The 21,021-nt window shown below is 35.9% G+C and overlaps 1 long non-coding RNA gene and 4 gene segments (V, D, J or C); 3 read left to right on the plus strand and 2 right to left on the minus strand.

The window, feature by feature from the left end:
* The first annotated feature begins 363 nt into the window (after positions 1 to 363).
* LOC121883912 lies at positions 364 to 817 on the plus strand. The segment is given in 2 exon segments: positions 364 to 424; positions 504 to 817. Coding segments are annotated over 2 exon segments (363 nt in total).
* Positions 818 to 7,727: 6,910 nt separating this feature from the next.
* LOC121883799 lies at positions 7,728 to 8,277 on the plus strand. The segment is given in 2 exon segments: positions 7,728 to 7,809; positions 7,900 to 8,277. Coding segments are annotated over 2 exon segments (336 nt in total).
* A 2,942-nt stretch (positions 8,278 to 11,219) lies between these two features.
* The window catches only part of LOC121883742, a 37,392-nt gene continuing 27,590 nt past the window's right edge, over positions 11,220 to 21,021 (plus strand). Inside the window, 2 exon segments of the C gene segment in view lie at positions 11,220 to 11,396; positions 12,343 to 12,374. Of these exon segments, the coding sequence occupies positions 11,235 to 11,396; positions 12,343 to 12,374 (194 nt within the window).
* LOC121883815 lies at positions 11,477 to 12,258 on the minus strand. The gene is made up of 2 exons (XR_006092266.1): positions 11,838 to 12,258; positions 11,477 to 11,742 (listed from the first exon to the last, which is right to left on the minus strand). It is a non-coding gene; the product is annotated as an uncharacterized LOC121883815 (long non-coding RNA).
* LOC121883801 lies at positions 15,121 to 18,801 on the minus strand. The segment is given in 2 exon segments: positions 15,121 to 16,327; positions 18,706 to 18,801. Coding segments are annotated over 2 exon segments (354 nt in total).

The raw sequence follows: 21,021 nt of genomic DNA on the forward strand, positions 1-21,021 counted from the left end.
CCAAAATATATTCAGAACATTGGTGGATGGTTTTACTTAGTCAAATGACAATGAAGCAGATTTCAAATGGCAGTATGTTGCTGATTAAAACAATAGAATATTTATATTATTTTATGCTCTCATCTGCTGCCCATTATGCAAAAACAAAATTTATAATGCATGAATCAAATTAATGTTCATATAATCACAATTTTGATATTATAAATCTACATTATTTGTTGTAGTTTCAACACACAGTAGGTAGAAATGAGGGCCAAATACAACCCAAATCTGTCCTTCCTGTCAGGAGGAGTCAATGCAAAACCTTGATGTCTTCCACCTCTACTTATCTGACTGCAGAAAGGATGACAGAGAACAGTGGACACACAGTTTAACATGATGGACTATAGGACAGGACTGCTGCTTTTAACCATCTACTGGGCAGGTGAAGATTTTGATCTTGAGTTTAAGTCATCTTCAAAAAGTTAAAAACTTATATAACAGTTTTCTTTTTGTCTTGACAGGTGTTGATGGTCAGACTCTGACAGAATCTGAATCAGCAGTTAAAAAACCTGGAGAATCCCACAAACTGACCTGTACAGCCTCTGGGCTTGACTTTGATAGCTCTTGGATGGCCTGGATCAGACAGGCTCCTGGAAAAGGACTGGAGTGGATTGCAATCATCGAATATGACAGTGACTCAATCTACTACTCTCAGTCAGTTCAAGGCCGGTTCACCATCTCCAGAGACAACAGCAGAGAGCAGCTGTATCTGCAGATGAACAGCGTGAAGACTGAAGATTCTGCTGTTTATTATTGTGCTCGATGGCCACAGTGACTGGAGTTGGTTGAGCAGCTGTACAAAATCCTACAATACTCATCCTGATAGGCCTCAACTACCTCATATAATGATGTAACTTCAATTAAGTTGAAAGTAGTAGTATAGTTGTCGTCGTTTTAAAACCTTTTAAGGCTGCACAAGCAAAACATGACAAAGTGCAGATTGAAACTTGATAAGCTGAAATATAAAAGCCAGACAAAACAGTACTTAACAAAGAAGAAACAAAGACCACAAACATGTGGACAATCATTCACATTTATTCATGTAAATAAAAGGTTATCACTCAGATATCTATGTTACCAAACTATCATCACAGTATCATCAGTCATCTATATCTAAATCTGCTCCTTCTTCTCCCTGTTCATGTCACGTCAGTGCTGTGAGTGCAGAGTGTATCCCAGCATACACAAGTTGAAAGGCAGAAACTGCTAGGTATGTTTGGCAGAGATTCAAATACAACAATATTTCTTTATTCTTGGGATTCGCAAGTGAGTTACTGTATATGTTGAGATAGAAAAGAGTTACAGTCCCTCATTTTAAACTCTAGAGGGCAGACAAGGACTGACTGTGTTACTGATCACAGTAATCTTGGATTGAAATGATAGTGATGAAAAGAGATTGTTTCATTTGTCTTGAGCACAGTTAGTGTTAATATTTTCACCCTGATAGATGGGATGGCACAGTGGTTCAATGTTTAGCACTCTCACCTCACAGCAAGAAGGTCCTGGGTTCAAATCCACTGTGAGGATCTGGGTTTTCTCTGAGTGTCTGTGGTGGTTTCCTCACACAGTCAACACATATGCAACTTTGGTGAAATGGATATTCTAACTTGTTCAATTGCTGATGGAGTGATTATGTTTTGACCTGTCTTGTTTAGTGTCCACTGAGAAAAGCTTCACCTTGTAACCGTGAACAAGAGATGCAGTTTGAAAGATGGATGTAATCCTGATACCAAATTTGTTCCTCACTTCTCACCATATAATGACCAAAAATGTATCACAATCCTCTGTTCAGTTTTTCTTTTTGCCATGAATTATTGAAATGAATATGTTGCTTGTGCTATCTAATAGGGGTGTACCTGAATACAATTATGTTATTTGGCAAAGCACAAATAGTGTTTTTTTATGAACATTTACTTTGTACAAATATTTAAAAAATTATTTGCTTTTGGGAAGAAAAAAAACATGTCATATAGCACGCAGTTCAGTTTCATTCCTATCTCAGTCTCTGTCCTCTGCTCCACTCTTAAGTCTATCAGCAGGTCTCAAAGAGGAGAGTCACATCCACCTGCTACATGACCTAATTTGGACATCACTCCCGGAGTTGGGGGTGTTCCCCAGAGATAAACACAGCTGAACTGCTGACACAAGGAAAGTCCTCTCAAGTGACTCTCCATAACCTGTTGTACCCCTTCTCCTTTCCACAAAGTTAGGTTGTAAAAATGAAGAATGCAAAGCAAGAATCACCTTTGAAGTTCTTCTCCACATGTTACACAATGTACTGTCTCTGTGTTATGGGTGTATAAATAGTTAGAGGTCTGTCTGCACATGTGCAATGCACTTTGTTTCAGCTCAGTGCAGTCGTCTATTATCTGGGAGACTGGAGTTTGAGACTCACTGTGGGGACCTCCTTCGTGAGACAGTTTATTCATAAACACTTAGTTTAACACTTTAATATCCTAAAATTAAAAGTGTATTAAAAACAAAAACTGTATTTTTACAACTTTTTCCACTTTTATTCAATTACAAATACAAATATAAATAATTTTGTTGCCTCAACAAATATAGATACAAATACAAATACTGGGCCCTCACATCCCTACTATCTAATTTTGTTTGTTTGTTACAAGCTGTATGCTTGGAATCAGACACCAAATGTTCATGTGTTGTCTGACAACACCTCAAATCTCATTTAAAAACACATATAATAAGCAAATATTAGGCAAGATACTGTGGTGGAGACAGATGTCCCCAACAAACGGTCATGCTAGTAACTGTGCAACATTTACATCAATAAGAGACGGTTCCCAGGGAAGTTGGGAAGGGGGATGATCAGTAATGTCACATTTTGGTTCTCTGTGTGTGATGATTGAAGGCTGTTAGGCCCATTTTTATTGTGAGGAATGTGTAAGATGCTGAGAAAGTATTATTTCTAAACCAGGTGCAATGGATATATGTTAGAGAAGTTTGAGACACCATTGTTCCTGAGATGAATCATGCCTGGATTATTACCAAAGTGTCAAGGTCAAACGAGGTGGAGTTGAGAAAATAACCTCCACATTAGGAGGGGTTATGAGAGGTATATAATATAATGTTGTATGATTTTGCATTAGGTTCTTTATCCCAGGATGACGGCCTCGATTTGCTTTATATTGCTTTTTATGCACAGTAAACTTATTCACATTGAACTCAGCTTCCAGTGTATTTCTTTGAGTCTTTCTCTTATAAATTTTGAGTTTAATGCTAAGTTGTGGGTGACCTGAAGATTTATTGGCCCATCTGAAGATTTCCCATGAAAATACTTTAAAAAATTTCAGCAGTGTGAGGAGGAGTCAATGCAAATCTTGATCCTTCCATCTATTTTATGTCACTGCAAACTGAAGACAAATCAAACCACCAACCTGACATACAACAAATTTTCACAATGACTGTAGCTACATGTTTAACTTTTCTGATGCTATCAGTCATTTCTGCTGAATATGACATCTCTGCACACATCTTTTTCTATTTCAATAGATTTTGTTTGGGTCTGTTTTGATCAAACTGCTTTCTTCTCTAGGTGTTTGCAGTCAGACTCTGACTGAGTCCGGACCTGTGGTAAAGCTGCATGTAGAATCCCACAAACTGACCTGTACATATGCAGGAATATCAGATGATTATGCTGATATCAGCTGGATAAAATAAAATAAAACAAAAATTACAACGACAATAATAAAATCTTGGCTGTAAAAAACTCTGATGTACTGCCTACCTGCCTACTACCTGAAGTATCTTCATAAACTTTAAATGATTTTTAAAAATTAAAATGATGAATGAACTCAGGTCTATATAAATGTTCTTTATAACAATGTAATTCAACAATAACTTTATTTGATTCAATTATTTCTTTCTACTTCAGTCTGGATTTGAGAAGAAATGCTGATCTTTTCATCTTCAACAGAATCCATTTAAATAAAATGTAATCAGAGTGTGTGTGTGTCTGTGTGTCAGTGAGAGGACAGAAGAGCTCACATCAGTTCAGCTTCAACATCAACCATGTTCTCTGCAGCTCTGATGCTGCTGCTGGCAGCTGGATCCTGTGAGGAGCTTTCAGTGGATTCACACTAATAAACACATTAGAAACACTGAATAGTCAGATGAATGATGGAGATAATGTTGATTTCTCTTTCCACAGGTGTGTACAGTATTGATCTCACCCAGCCAGACTCAATGGTTGTGCAGCCTGGACAGTCTTTGACCATCACCTGTCAGGTCTCTGGTTATTCTCTGACTGATAACAGCTATGCAACAGGTTGGATCAGACAGCGTGAAGGAAAACCAATGGACTGGATTATACATCGGAGTGGAGGAGACGACCTTTGGCAAAATAATGCTCTGAAGAACAAGTTTCTTTATTACACACACACCTCTAATAGTTCAGTGACATTAAAGGGACTAAATCTGCAGTCTGACGACACAGCTGTGTATTACTGTGTCCGTCACCCCGAAATGATACAAACCACCAACAGACCTGCACAAATACCCAGAGATTCATGTGACTGAAACACACACAAACATGTTTTAAATATGAACATTAATAAAGATAGTGCTCTCTGCTTAGTTGATAACAATTTGTATTTGTGGAATTCACAGAACCTCTATATCTTTGAAGGCAGAAACAAATAGGGTGCAGATTTCCTTTTTTTATTTGGCTAAACTGAAATATAGTAATTTGCTACATCATGAATTAAAGATTGTCAATGTTGAACATAAAAGTTTTGTTCACCTTCTCCACCAGGTCAGATATTAGCTAGCAGGGATTTGATATTTTACATTTTCCTCTGTTGTTGTAGATACTCTACTTATGAAAATGTATCTGTGTTGAATATTTCCTTTTTAAACCTGTAGAGGGAGGTCTATGCAAACTCTTCCTTATAAAAATACAGCAATAGCAACTGTCATATAATTTGGAGCAGAACAACTAGAGGAGTTTTATACATTGTTAAAACACTCTGACCAGAAAGCACTGAACCACAGTGTTTATTACAGAATGAAAAACACAATTGTCTGGATTTTATTGTTTGTAGTTACTATTCATGGTAAGAAAACCAATTCTTTTGCTTCTTTTGTAAATGTCTAACCTGTGATTTTCAAGTTTCATGAATGATGATCTTCATTTCTTTGCTTACAGGAGTTCAGAGTGAGATCAAACTGGACCAGTCTCCCTCTGAGGTGAAAAGACCTGGAGAGACAGTGAAGATGTCATGTGTCATATCTGGTTGAAGCCTGACAAGCTACTACATTCACTGGATAAGACAGAGACCAGGTAAAGCTCTGGAGTGGATTGGGAGGATGAACACAGGTTCAAACTCTGCTAGCTATGCCAGCTCCTTTCAAAGCCGTTTCATCATAACTGAAACTGCGTCCAGCAGCAATCAGTACCTGGAGGTGACGAGTCTGACAGCAGAAGATTCTGCTGTTTACTTCTGTGCTCGAAGAGTTACAGTGACTGAAGACAGTGAAGCAGCTGCACAAAAACCTCCACAGACACAACATTTGATCAGAGATGAAGCAGTTTTCAAGTAGCAGTATGTTGGTGACTAAAACAATAGAATATTTATATTATCTTCTTATCTGCTGCCAATTACACTCACAGGGAGTAATGAGAAACAAAATAGACAAAATAAATCATGTTTAAACTGATTTCAATAAGCCATGCATGTTAATGTGTCTCATGTCTGAACATGAATTTAATAATAATACTTAGAAATACTTATGGACACATTTTACACACATTAAACTAAAACATGTCAACTAACCAAACACATTTGGAGAACCATTAATGGGGTTTTGAATGGGGAATGAATGAATGAATGAATGTACAAATAATAATACTAAATAAGCATTTATTGCTTATTCCATAAGAGCCTCAGTAAAACCATGTCTCAGAGAAGACCACTGCTAAACAGTAAACAGCATTTGTGTAGTTAAATTACTTTTCTAACTATCTAAACTGAGATGTCAGAGTCTGAAGGCAGTTGATGAACATTTCTTAGTTTGGAGTGGGATTAAAACTACAGTACAATATACACAGAGAACTGCAAAGGCTGTGAACTAAGAGGATAAATGGATGTCAAAAGTGTTTTTCAGTTGTAAACACACTTAACTGTCCACATTTTCCACTGTTTTGTTTATTTGTCTTCAATGTGATAGCAAAGATCACATTCATGTAAATCATTTGACTGATAAGCCAGCAGACATTTTCTACCTAACTACAGCAAATATATATATATATATATATATATATATATATATATATATATATATATATATATATTTCTTTTTGCATGTGGTTATACAAGGTTTCAGTTCCTTATTTAATTTCCTTTAGAACAAACATCTGCAATATGCAAACACTAAAACCCATAAAAAGTTTGTATAAATCAGCTGCAGCAAACTCAAGCATCGATACTATTTAGATTATTTTGCTTTCACATCTCTGGTGTTTGCAGTAACAAAATAAAATTAAATAAATCTCTTCATAAATATATGTAAGTTTAGCAAAACAAATCTTTTTAAATGTTTTAAATGAGTATTTCATAGTTGTCAAACTATATAAATGCTGTTTTATTTTGTGTTGTGTTCTCAACTTTAAACTTGACTTTCAAAGCAGTGATGTAGGAGGAGCTCCTGTAAACAAATTCTCAGGGGTCCAGTTAACATTATACATGAAGGGATTTGAAATACTAAGCACACTGTTAACATGGCTGAAAGTGGCCACTCTTGGTAGTTGTTCTGTTTGTTTTAACTGCTGTTGAAGGTCAGACCATAACAGAGTCTGAACCAGCAGTTAAAAAACCTGAAGAATCCCACAAACTCACCTGCACAACATCTGGGTTTGACTTTGACCTGGTAAAGGACCAGAGAGGATCACTTTTATACACACATCTAGTTCTTCTATCTATTACTCCCAGTCAGTCCAGGGTAGATTCACCATCTCCAGAGATGACTCCAGCAGTAAGCTCTATCTACAGATGAACAGTCTGAAGACTGAAGACACAGCAGTTTATTACTGTATTACCGACAGTAATAAGAGAGTCATATAAATATCACCTCCTCTATTTACCACCACCATTTATTACAATGATGACTTCAGTGAATTTGGTTTTATTTTCAATTACACAAAATATGACATTAAATATACATTTTAAGGACATAAATAGCAATATGATCCTCCTTAAAAATTATAGTAAAATTAAATTGTATAAAATTATATTTGAATTTACAAAATGTTTCAATTTCTCAAAAATATATTTGAGTATCAATAAAATATTTTTTGTACAAAAGTAGAAATGCATTATTTGAAACACTTGACATGTTTCATTAAATACAGGGACTTGAGTTGATTAAATGAGTGATAAAACTGCTATCATTAATAAACTGTTTAGATACAAGTGAGTTGGTGATGAATATTTAAATATCGGAATCAAGGCCTTGATTCTACCTCTGTGAAATAATAATTAAAAAGGACACTGAAATTATTATTTCAAGACAGTGTGAAGAAAATAATATTAATGACAACTTCCTCTATTTAGCTCCAGTTTGTCACACATTCTTATGCTCTATATTTGATTCTATGCAAACTCAGTGATCTTCCTTGTTACGCAGTTATAAAGATTTCTCATGAGACTGTCAGTGGAGGTGAAAGAGGATCAGAAGCTCACAGCACATCAGTTTCACCATAAACCATGTTCTCTGTAGCTCTGCTGCTGCTGTTGGCAGCTGGATCCTGTGAGTCTCTCTGGATTTGTCATAGTCAGCAGTTCTTCTTTTGCAGTGTAACTTGATCATTTGTAACAAAACATTTTCTTCTTTTAACAGGTGTGAAGTGTGAACAGTTGACACAGCCAGCCTCAGTGACTGTGCAACCAGGTCAACGTCTGACCATCACCTGTCAGGTCTCTTATTCTCTTAGCGACTATTTCACAGCTTGGATTAGACAGCCTGCAGGGAAAGAACTGGAGTGGATGAGTTATGACACAACTGTCAAAGATTCACTAAAGAACAAATTTAGTGTCAACTTAGACTCTTCCAGCAACAGAGTGACTCTAAATGGACAGAATCTACAGCCTGACGACACTGCTGTGTATTACTGTGCCAGAGACCCACAATAACACAAACCATCAGCAGACCTGAACAAAAACCTCTCAGGCAGCCACACATCCAACAGACACTTACAGTAGAGGACAGATGCAGCTGTGTTTCTGTCTTCTGGAGACACAAACAAGCAAAACATGTACAGTACAAAAATCACCTGCTAAATGTAAACAACATCATATTTAGGACTGTGAGATTATGAAATAAAAAATACATTTAGAAGTTCAGTAATTAGTTACTCAGTACTTTAATCTATCTCACCACCATTAATGACTCACAGTAGATTCTGCATTTTCAAAAATGCAAAATGAACCATAAAACAAATTCAACTACAGTAACATGTGGTCTTTCTAAAGGCCTGCATCTGACAAAAGTTAATTTCTCTACAGTAACCTCAAGAGATTTAATCAAGAGTTTAAAATCTAATCACAGCAGCATTACTGTAACACTCTTTCACTGAATTAACCATTTATATGGTGATACTGATGACCATATAATGCTCTCAGTATGTTTGGCCTTTTGCTCCTTGCCAGACAGACGGATGAATATCAGAATATTTAAAGGCCCATATTGCTGTTTTTACACCTCACATACTTTACATTAGTGCCTATTATTTCATTAATTAAATTATCTGCTTGTGTAAGTACAGTATGAAAATATTTGTTGTTTGGATGATAATACAGTTGTGAACAGTTTGCAGTGTGTTTTAGGAAACCCTGCATCTGTTAATTCAGAGTTGGCAACAAAATCTTGCAACCTTTTTTCTGTTATGTATGTGCTTCTCATTATTATTACTTTTATTTTCAGATCAAAAGTCTGATTTCAAAAGACATCATGCATGAATCATAACACATTTGGCTGGAAGCACAACTCTAAGCTTTAATACAGTTTATACTGTAATTTTAACAGTAGATCAAAATGCTGGCCAAGTCCAGTCTAGTTGTTTCCTCCCTGTGAGGAGGAGTCAATGCAAAACCTTGATGTCTTCCACCTCTACTTATGACACAAGAAACAGAGTTTATGTTTTGACATTGGACATTATATTTTTATTGACTGAAGAAGATGGGTATTAATAACATCCATGTACTGAGGAGTTACATATTTTTCATGTATTCTCATCAGTTTTCTTCACTTATATATATACATATTCTTACCGGGGTTTTCTTTCCCCCTGACATCCTGAATGTTATGAGCACTTTGTGAGAAAAACAAAACAAAGCAACATTTGTTCAGGAGGTATTTTTTCTATTAAAACTTAATGATAATGAGTATGAACTTTATATTAAAATTATTATTGCACATTTTAAAAAGCTCAGTTCAGTTCTCTGCTTGCTGTGAGGAGGAGTCAATGCAAAACCTTGATGTCTTCCACCTCTACTTATCTGACTGCAGAGAGGATGACAGAGAACAGTGGACACACAGTTTAACATGATGGACTATAGGACAGGACTGCTGCTTTTAACTATCTGCTGGGCAGGTGAAGATCTTCACATATCTAACAACAAGAAATGAAACATAAATAATCTTTCTTTATGTGACTTTTAGTTTTAGTTTGTGGCTCCACAAAAATTACTTTTGTCAATCTGGACTAACAATGGGAGGAAGGACTGAACAGGACAAGAAATGTAACGTTTTCTCCTTTTACTCGTGAGAATACAAGAGCTTTACAGAACACTTTCACAGTCTTTGGTACGATCTGTCTCCAGTATAGATGCAAACATTACAGGTGACCTCAGTAGATCAAAATATTAGCAAACTGTAATTAAGTTAAATAGGCTGTGGTATTAAAATAAAATAAAGTTATAAACAACTAACAACAGTGTTACTTCTTTCTTGCTCCTCTGCACTATTATTGATTAGAAATTAAACAGGTTGTTTGATGTCTTAGTCCTCTGCATATTGTAGATTAATGTTCACCATTTTTAAAAATGGTTCATCAGATTTTAGATGTCCTTTCTCATAGGCAGCCATTGGTTTTTGTTCATGTGTATGAAAATCATTTTAATTATCTGAGGTGAGATTCATCTCATGTTTTAGCAAAGTTAGGATTTTGTGTCTTGATAATTCAGTTGTGAGTGTGTTAAAAATATGTATTTGTTGAGTGATACTCTGATATCCAACAACACGAGATAGTTGCAACTCAAACTTTGAACACGATATTCAACTTGTGCAGACAATTCTGATTAAATGGAAGTTTCAAATATAGATTGCCTAATTTAAAATTAATTTAGCTTGTGTTGAAATTATTGCATTATTGTTTTGCACAACAAACAAAAGGTCAAATTCTATCCTCCATGTGAGGACGAGTCAATTCAAAACTTGGCTATATTCCAACTTCATTGATCAAAGTGCAAAGAAAATGACAAATTGTTTACTTTCCACTGCAACTTTTGTTTTACACAAAGTTTATATTTTTGATTGGATATTTTATTATTGACTAAAGAAAATAGAGATAAATGATATCCATGTACTGAGGGGTTACATGTTTTTGACGTATTTTCATCAGTTTTCTTCATTTATGCCTACTGGGGTTTTCTTTTGCCTGAAGTTCTGAATATGACTTATAAAAAGTTTGTGAGAGAGATAAGAGATAAAAGAAATAAAAAAGTATAACACTATGAAAAACATTTTTTCAGGAGTTACTTTTTTGTATTCAAACTTCATTATCATGTTGAAGCTTTTCAGTATTGCACATTTTAAAAAGTTCAATGCAGTTCTCTCTTTGCTGTGAGGAGGAGTCAATGCAAAACCTTGATGTCTTCCACCTCTACTTATCTGACTGCAGAGAGGATGACAGAACAGTGGACACAGTTTAACATGGACAATAGGACAGGACTGCTGCTTTTACCTGTCTGCTGGGCAGGTAAAGATTTGCACAGATCCTGAGTTGAAGCTGCCTTTAAAAAGTTACCAGCTTAAAGTAACTGATTATTTTCTTTTTTGGCTTGACAGGTGTTGATGGTCAGACTTCGACAGAATCTGAACCAGCAGTTAAAAAGCCTGGAGAATCCCACAAACTGACCTGTACAGCCTCTGAGCTTGACTTTGATAGCTCTTGGATGGCCTGGATCAGACAGGCTCCTGGAAAAGGACTGGAGTGGATTGCAACTATTAGATATGACAGTGCTGAGATCTCCTACTCTCAGTCAGTTCAAGGCCAGTTCACCATCTCCAGAGACAACAGTAGAGAGCAGCTGTATCTGCAGATGAACAGTCTGAAGATTCTGTCACACAAGTGTGAGGTTCTTTTAAAAATACCAGCTTGAATTTCCACTCTTAAAAAAATACATCGCACGCACAGTGACAATGCAGGAATTTTATTTACAAGTTGTTAAAACAGGGTGAAGAATGAGTTATTTTGAAAAGAAACTTGTGATAACCAAGAATCTTTAAAATGGAATAAAAAAAATCCTTAAAATGTCTGTTCCAATGGTGTGAGCCAATGAATAGATAGGGGAAGGGGGGTACTCAAGTTCTCTGTGACACGAGGGAGAAAGGAAGTCCTGCAGCTGTCGGCTCCTCTGCTCCAGCCACGCCGCTTCTTCCAGGACCTTGTATACGGAGCCGCTGTAGGAGGAGGAAAATAAATATCCTCATTCAAGTGACCTATGACTACCACTAGCACACACGCCCTCAGAGTAGCCTGATACACATTCCTTTACTTATCGTAATAGTGCGCGTTGAACCAAGTCTCTGTCATCGACGCCTGGCTCGTCCTGCTGTGGTCTGTCTGCTTCCTCGTCCCAGCTGCACCTTTCCTCCGGTGTATCCACGATGCTTCAACGAGTAGTCTCCGTCCTCAGGTTCCCACGACCAACTGCAACCGATTTTCTGTGGAGCGACCCCTCTCCACAGGTCTCTCCTGCCTTTCCTTCCTTCTCCACCTCCTTCACCTCTCACACTCGGCCAAAAAAATGAAGGAACTCAGTCCAGTCCGCCAATCCTGAGTGAAGTGGGGTGTGTCATCCAATAACTCGCTGGTGTTCTCACTTAGTCCATCACTTGATCAATTAGAGTTCAATGCACTCAGTCCAAGTTAAAACACAATATTAGAAAATAAAAAACCATCTAAAAAAGCATGCATGGCAACTCACTAAAACCAGATACATATAATAAAAATAAGACATGCAAAATATAAGATCAAGTAGGACTACAATTATGTCTCACTTTGACAATTCTGCTGTTTATTATTGTGCTCTATGGCCACAGTGACTAGAGTTGGTTGAGCAGCTGTACAAAATCCTACAATACTCATCATCACTGGGCTAAAAAAGTCCAACTATCTCTATATTTATGATGTCTTCAGTTTAAGTAGTTCAAGAAAATCATATAAATCCACTATTCCCATTCATCTTTTGAGAACAATGTGATATTTTGTTGGGCCTTAAAGATGCATTTTCCAAGAGAGAAAATATTTCTAAAAGGAGAAGTATATCGCTTGGATATGTAAATCATATTAATAGACATAACTGTCTTCCTTATTATGTGGTGATATATTGAAATTTCTCCATTGGGGATGAATAAAGTATATCTATCAATCATAGGATCTTTGAAAAAGTCAGTTGTCCCTGTGGTATTTCAAAAGAAACTATATACTATATTTTCTCTTCGTTAAGTTGTTTAATTGAAACATACTGACCCTGTATTTATCTTCCTGTAAAACAAGTACAGAAAATATGTATTGCTATGTTCACATATGTTCACACAGAACCTTATGATAAAAATGCTGTTACTGTGTGGTGAATAGTTAAATATACACAGTAAGAGAAAAGCCACCTTCTGCATTAAGCACAAAAAATGAATAACTTTTTCAAATGGTTTCTAAGAAACAGCTGCATTAAAAACAGCTTGTCTGCTCTAAAACTGATGACTGCAAATATTATGTTTAAAGTGGCTTACCTGAATAAACTGTGACTTCAATCCCATGACCCCAGTAGTCGAAATAATCACGGTGCTGCATCTCCATTCACTGCCTGAAGAAAAACCTGAAGCACCAGATAAACATTTCAAACCTTAATTAATGTATAAAACACATAAATCCAGTCTTTCATGGTAAGTATGATACCTTGGTGTCATCCTGTGAGCATCAGTGTTTCATTCATCTTAATCTTTTTTTTAAGTGAAGACAACATTTCCATCCGTGCACTAACAACAACTTTCAACTCCTAAATAATTAACTTTTAACTTATAATATGTTCATTAAAAATGATAAACACAGTAGTTACCCCATATTCCAATGAGAAATATTTTGTCCTGTCCTTCTTCTTCAACACAAGAATGGATGAGTGTTAGATTGTTGCTCTGAGGTTTGTGTATGGATGTATATCACAGTGCCACCCCAGCCATCACAATGATAAACCCTCACACAAAAACCAAACACTTTTTGCTGCTCTGAAGAGGAAGGAGACTCACTATATATTGCCAGCTGGTGGAAATAATACAATGAAACAAAATCAATCAACAAACTAATCAACAAAACTATATTTAAGGTTATAAATTGGTGGATTTAAATTTTGCACTACCCTTTTTAATTTACTACCATCATCCATCAATAACTTAAACAACATATCCAGTCTTTTTTTTTTTTAATCTGTAAGGAAACTAAAAAATTATAGGTAATTTAAATAAGCTTTTTACTGATTTTAATTTAATTAAATTATACTGATACAATGCCAAACCACTAAATTGCAGTTACCATCTTTACTCAATTGTAGCATCATAATCTGTCAAGCTACATTAGTTTAAAAAATGTATTTTAAATTCAAAATACTGTATTTCCAATTTATATTTGTAAGTATTTATTATGATATTTTAGAAATATTACAAGACTTAAAACTTTCAGCTTGTCGAAAACTTGAAGAATCTGAACACATTCAAATGAAAATAAACAACAGATTATATAATTCATTTAAGGTCATTATGAGATTAATGGATGAAAACCGGAATATCAAAAAAATACATTTGATCAGAATCAGGGTGATTTTATCCTTTCAGAAAGCCATCAGTAGATTTGAGGGGTCAGGACAGAATTTGTGATCAAATACATTTTTGTGATTGTTCTTACAGATAAAGTGCTGCTCAGCCTCATAACAAGAGACAATCAGTCTGACGGTGTGTAGACTTCACTTTTGCTGCAGTTTAGATCAAATTGTGACAAAATCATGGGGGTAAAAAATCTGAATTCAACTCAGTGGAATGCCGTACCTGATGATATGAAGAGCTGCAGTTCCATCAACACATTCAAGGCCAAATTAAAAAATCTACTAAAGACCAATCAGCTGTGTGACCACTGAGTCTAAACTTTATCTATGGTCTTCTAATTAGCACAGGTAGTCTTGCTTTTAATTTGACAATTATGCATCATTAATTTCTAATTGACATTGTGGGTGTATGTGATGTGCTGTGTGTAGCTTTGTATTTTGTATTTTGTATGGTGTGTTTTTTGCTTTGTACTGTTTGTTGTTGTTCTGTTGTATGTTTTGATTGTGGGGGACTGCGGATGCAAATTAGCTTTGAGCTAACTCTGGTGCAGTGTATCTTTAATGTTTAAAAACTGCACACTGTCCCAATCAATCAATCAAATCAAACAAACGCTTTCTATGAGTGAGTGTCACAGTCACATGTGCAGTGGTTTGTGTGCAGCTCTTCCTGTATCACTGTGGCTTTTGACCACAATAATAAACAGCAGAGTCTTCTGTCTTCAGGCTGTTCATCTGCAGATACACCTGGTCCACATTGTTGTCTCTGGAAATGGTGAAGCGATTCTGGACTGACGTGGAATGAGCTTTAATGCTTCCACTTGGAGCAGAAATGTAGGCAACCCACTCCAGTGCTTTTCCTTCAGCTTGTCTGATCCAGCTGATATAAGCGTCATCATCTAATATTCCTGCATATGTACAGGTCAGTTTGTGGGATTCTCCATGCAGCTTTACCACAGGTCCACACTCAGTCAGAGTCTGACTGCAAACATCTGGAGAAGAAAGCAGTTTGATCAAAACACAGCCAAACAAAATCTATTGAAATAGAAAAAGATGTGTGCAGAGATGTCGTATTCACCAGAAATCACTGATAGCATCAGAAAAGTTAAATATGTAGCTACAGTCATTGTGAAAATTTGTTGTATGTCTGGTTGGTGGTATGGTTTGTCTTCAGCTTGCAGTGACATAAAAGAGATGGAAGAGATTAAAATTTGCATCGACTCATTACATCCATCTTCCAAACCACGTTTCTTACCGCAGACACTCAGAGAAAACCCAGATCCTCACAGTGGATTTGAACGCAGGACCTTCTTGCTGTGAGGTGAGAGTGCTAAACATCGAACCACTGTGCCATCCCATCTATCAGGATGAAAATATTAACACTAACTGTGCTCAAGACAAATGAAACAATCTCTTTTCATCACTATCATTTCAATCCAAGATCATTACTGTGATCAGTAACACAGTCAGTCCTTGTCTGCCCTCTAGAGTTTAAAATGAGGGACTGTAACTCTTTTCTATCTCAACATATACAGTAACTGATGATACTGTGATGATAGTTTGGTAACGTAGATATCTGAGTGATAACCTTTTATTTACGTGAATAAATGTGAATGATTGTTCACATGTTTGTGGTCTTTGTTTTTTCTTTGTTAAGTACTGTTTTGTCTGGCTTTTATATTTCAGCTTATCAAGTTTCAATCTGCACTTTGTCATGTTTTGCTTGTGCAGCCTTAAAAGGTTTTAAAATGACGACTATACTACTACTTTCAACTTAATTGAAGTTACATCATTATATGAGGTAGTTGAGGCCTATCAGGATGAGTATTGTAGGATTTTGTACAGCTGCTCAACCAACTCCAGTCACTGTGGCCATCGAGCACAATAATAAACAGCAGAATCTTCAGTCTTCAGACTGTTCATCTGCAGATACAGCTGCTCTCTGCTGTCGTCTCTGGAGATGGTGAACCGGCCTTCAATTGACTGAGAGTACGATTTGCTACCACCACTACCGCTAGTTGCAACCCACTCCAGTCCTTTTCTAGGAGCCTGTCTGACCCAGCTCATAGCATAGCTACTCAATGTGAATCCAGATGTTGTACAGGTCAGTTTGTGGGATTCTCCAGGCTTTTTAACTGTTGGTTCAGATTCTGTCAGAGTCTGCCCATCAACACCTGTCAAGACAAAAATATGATTATAATGACATTAATTATTTTTTATAACTTAAATTATCAACAAAAGAATAAAAGTCAAAATCCTTACCTGCCCAGCAGAGAGTTAAAAGCAGCAGTCCTGTCCTATAGTCCATCATGTTAAACTGTGCGTCCACTGTTCTCTGTCATCCTCTCTGCAGTTAGATAAGTAGAGGTGGAAGACATCAAGGTTTTGCATTGACTCACAGGGAGGAAACAACTGGACTGGGGACTGAATTTGGATCTGTTATTTGGTTAAACTGGGGAATTAATGTGCAGGCTTCAGTCAATTTAACTTTTGTCTGACATGTTTTAGTTTAATATGTGTATAATGTCTATAAGTATTGCCACTACAACATTTTTTTTAAATAAAATTAAAAATATTAATCTTAATTCAAACATGAGACTCCTTATTTAAATGATTAAAAAAAAAATCGTCATCAAGGTTATACTCCCTCTGAGTATATTGGGCAGCAGATGAGAGCATAAAATAATATAAATATTCTATTGTTTTAATCAGCAACATACTGCCATTTGAAATCTGCTTTATTGTCATCTGACTAAGTAAAACCATCCACCAGTGCTCTGAATATGTTTTGGACTGAGGTCACCTCTGATCCATCAAGTTCACTCTCTGATCAAATGTTCCTCAACTTGTTTCCCCTTTTTGAACTCATTTCATGAAATGTAAAGTTTGTACTTGTTAATGTGACATTTGCTATTTAAATTATGATTTGACAGTTGAAAGAACTCAGTCTATTTATTTGAATGATGTAAGATCAGAAAGACAATAAAAACTACCAACAAGTTTAAAATATAAAGAAATCTGTTATGGATATTTTCAAAGTGCTTTTGTAACATGCAGCTCATCAGAAAACCAAGATGTCACTGTCATCATATGTAGCTACTTGTTGTCTGTGGAGGTTTTTGTGCAGCTGCTTCACTGTCTTCAGTCACTGGGTTTTATCGAGCACAGAAGTAAACAGCAGAATCTTCTGCTGTCAGACTCTTGATCTCAAGGTACTGATGCTGTTGGACACATTTTCAGTCATGATGAAACGACTTTGAAAGGAGCTGACATAGATAGCAGAGTTTGAACCTGCATCCATCCTCCCAATCCACTCCAGAGCTTTGCCTGGTCTCTGTCTTATCCACTGAATAAAGTAGTCTGCCATGTCAAATCCAGATATGACACATGACATCTTCACTGTCTCTCCGGGTCTTTTCACCTCAGAGGGAGACTGGTCCAGTTTGATTTCACTTTGAACTCCTGTAAACAAAGAAATGAAGATCATCATCCATCAAACTTGAAAATCAGGGGTTGAACATTTACAAAAGAAGTAAAAGAATCGGTTTTCTTATCATGAATAGTAACTACAAACAATAAACTCCGGGCAAGTGTAATTTTTATTCTGTAATAAACACTGTGGTTCAGTTCTCTCTGTTCAGATGTATAAAATTTCCCCAGTTGTTCTGCTGCAAACTATGACAGTTACTGATTATCTGTTTATAAGGAAGGAAGAGTTTGCATAGACCTCCCTCTACAGGTTTAAAAAGGAAATATTTAACACAGATACACTTTCATAAGGAATATATCTACAACAACAGAGGAAAATGTAAAATATCAAAGTCCTGTCAGCTAGTTTCTGACCTGTTGGAGAAGGTGAACAAAACTTTTAAGTTCAACATTGACAGTCTTTAATACATGGTGTAGCAAGTTACAGCTATATTTCAGTTTGGCCAAATGAAAAAGGAAATCTTCACACTTTATGTGTATTTGTTCCTGCCTTCATAGATATAGAGGTTCTGTGAATTCCACAAATACAAATTGTTATCAACTAAGCAGAGAGCACTATCTTTATTAATGTTCATATTTAAAACATGTTTGTGTGTGTTTCAGTCACATGACTCTCTGGGTATTTGTGCAGGTCTGTTGGTGGTTTGTATCACTGTGGGGTGACGTACACAGTAATAAACAGCTGTGTCCTCAGACTGCAGATTCAGTCCCTATAATGTCACTGAACTATTAGCGGTGTGTGTGTGATAAAGGAACTTGTTCTTCAGAGCATTATTTTGATAAAAGCTGCCTCCTCCCCACCGATGCAAAATCCAGTCCATTGGTTTTCCTTCAGGCTGTCTGATCCAACCTGTTGCATAGTTGTTATCAGTCAGAGAATAACCAGAGACCTGACAGGTGATGGTCAAAGACTGTCCAGGCTGCACAACCATTGAGTCTGGCTGGATGAGATCAATACTGTACACACCTGTGGAAAGAGAAATCAACATTATCTCCATCATTCATCTGACTATTCAGTGTTTCTAATGTGTTTATTAGTGTGAATCCACTGAAAGCTCCTCACAGGATCCAGCTGCCAGCAGCAGCATCAGAGCTGCAGAGAACATGGTTGATGTTGAAGCTGAACTGATGTGAGCTCTTCTGTCCTCTCACTGACACACACACACACACACACACACACTTCACTTCCTTATGAATCACATTTATTTACATATTGTTGAATAATTGATTACATTTTATTTAAATAGGTTCTGTTGAAGTTGAAAAGATCAGTATTTCTTCTCAAATCAAATCGTCATTTTAATTTTTAAAAATCATAAAAATCTTATGAAGACACTTAAAGTTAATGTGATTTTTTTCTGATAGAGTTTTGTTTTTGTTTTTACAGCCAAGATTTTACTATTATTGTTGTATTTTTTTTTGCATTTTATTTCTCTCTGTGAGAAAGGAATGTGAAGACAAGAAAGAGAAAGAAAGGTAAAAAAAATAAATATTTTGAAGCAAAAAAAAAAAAAATCAAAAATCAATCAAACCTGTTCTATATTCAGTGAGTATTGGAGTTTTGATTTCATATTAATCCTGCAAACTGAGAAAAGGTGAAATAATCAGACTGTTAACAATAAACTCTCAGTTAAACATTTAGACAAAACATTTAACTGCACAATTAATGTTTGTAGTTCAGTGATCATCTTATCTGAAGAGAATTTAAGCTCAAAATAAAAACATATAAAATAAAATAACATAAAACTCTGTCTCTCACCGTGGCTCCCAACAAGAGATCCCCCACAACAACACTGCAGCTTTCCATTTCTTTTCTTCTCTTTTTTTTCTTTTTTCATCCTCTCTGTCTTTCTTCTCTTTCCTCCCCTCTGCTCTCTTCCCTCTATATCCTTACACACACACACACACACACACACAAACACACACATCTCTCATCACACAATTTATACATCCTTCTTAGATTGTCCCTCAGAGTCAAAAGTCAATATTGCTGTGAGTTGCACAGATGATTCCACTGAAGAGGACGAGTTCAGCAGCCTGTGGTCCACAACCTCCTCCTTCATATTCCTCTTCATATTCACTCTCTTCTATAACATGATATTCAGTCTGGTCAAGGTAAACATGCAGGCTTTTCACTTTACTCAAGTCTAACAACTGTATAGCATATAATAAAGAATATAATCAGGTTATAAAATAAACATCAGTCATGTTAACCGTAAGTAGCAAGTTTTTCTGCTACAAAGATCCTGAAAGGAAGACTGGAAGAAATGAATCCATTTAGCTTGATAAAATAAATAAGACACAGCAAAACAAACAGGAAATATCACATCATTGAATAATCAGTCTGTCAGTTGTAAAGAGTGGTTTAAAAGTTTAACAGTCTAAAGTCTCAGAAGATATCTGATCCATTATGAAGACACTGAAGTAACCTTGTCAAGTCTTAATGGACTAAACTGACATTCAAGGAGTTTGGCTCATTAGCTTCCTTCAATATGTGAAGAGTTAATTGGCACCAAATCAATCTCTGAAGCTGACTGGTAAATTGCTCTATCTGGTTATAACATATTTTATGTTTGAGTTAAAAATGTGATATTACAGGCTCATTGTGTTGGTTTTTACACAGTAAAGTGATGTGAAATGCATCATTTTCAGTGCGGCTAATCAGCACAGGTGTGACTGATCAACATTTATCAGTAGCAGAGTGCAGAACATCTCCAACCTCGGAAACACGCTGGGCTGTGAGTGACATTTTATTAGATTAGCAACATCATAGATACCAACCATCTTTAAGTAACCAATCAAAGGGAGTTACCATGACTTAATATATGAAGATAATACTTTTTATGCAGGTTCTTAAAAAACATTATTGAAATGAACTGTTAATGTAATAGTTATAAAACACTAGCTGCAGTAGATATGCTGGTCAGAGCTGTCGGCTGATGACACACAGATCATTTGCTTGTCAATCTTCTAACAGGATGAATCTTCAGATTGAGTGTTTTTTTTTTTTTTAATTGTTTAATGTTTGTTTTTTCAGATGAAGAGTCAATAAAGGATGAGATGGATGTGCAGCATAAACAGCTACAGGTCTTCATTTGTTTCTTGTCTTGTTTAAATCTACTTTTTAAAATGTGTGCATAATCAATGATCTACTGTTTATTTCCATAATAAATTGTCTTAAAACATAATGATTAACTATGTCACTGAAAATGGATTTCTCTCTAACCTGTAAAAAAACAAAGAAACAAAAAATAAATAAATAAAAATAAGACTGCTACAAATTATATGAAGATTTTTTTACTGCATAGGTTACTGTTGTGACATAATGACTATAGATCATGGAAGTATGATATTCATTTTTCATTGGTATGTAAATAAC

This window comes from Thunnus maccoyii, chromosome 18, assembly GCF_910596095.1.
Source record: "Thunnus maccoyii chromosome 18, fThuMac1.1, whole genome shotgun sequence".
Taxonomy (NCBI): Eukaryota; Metazoa; Chordata; class Actinopteri; order Scombriformes; family Scombridae; genus Thunnus; species Thunnus maccoyii.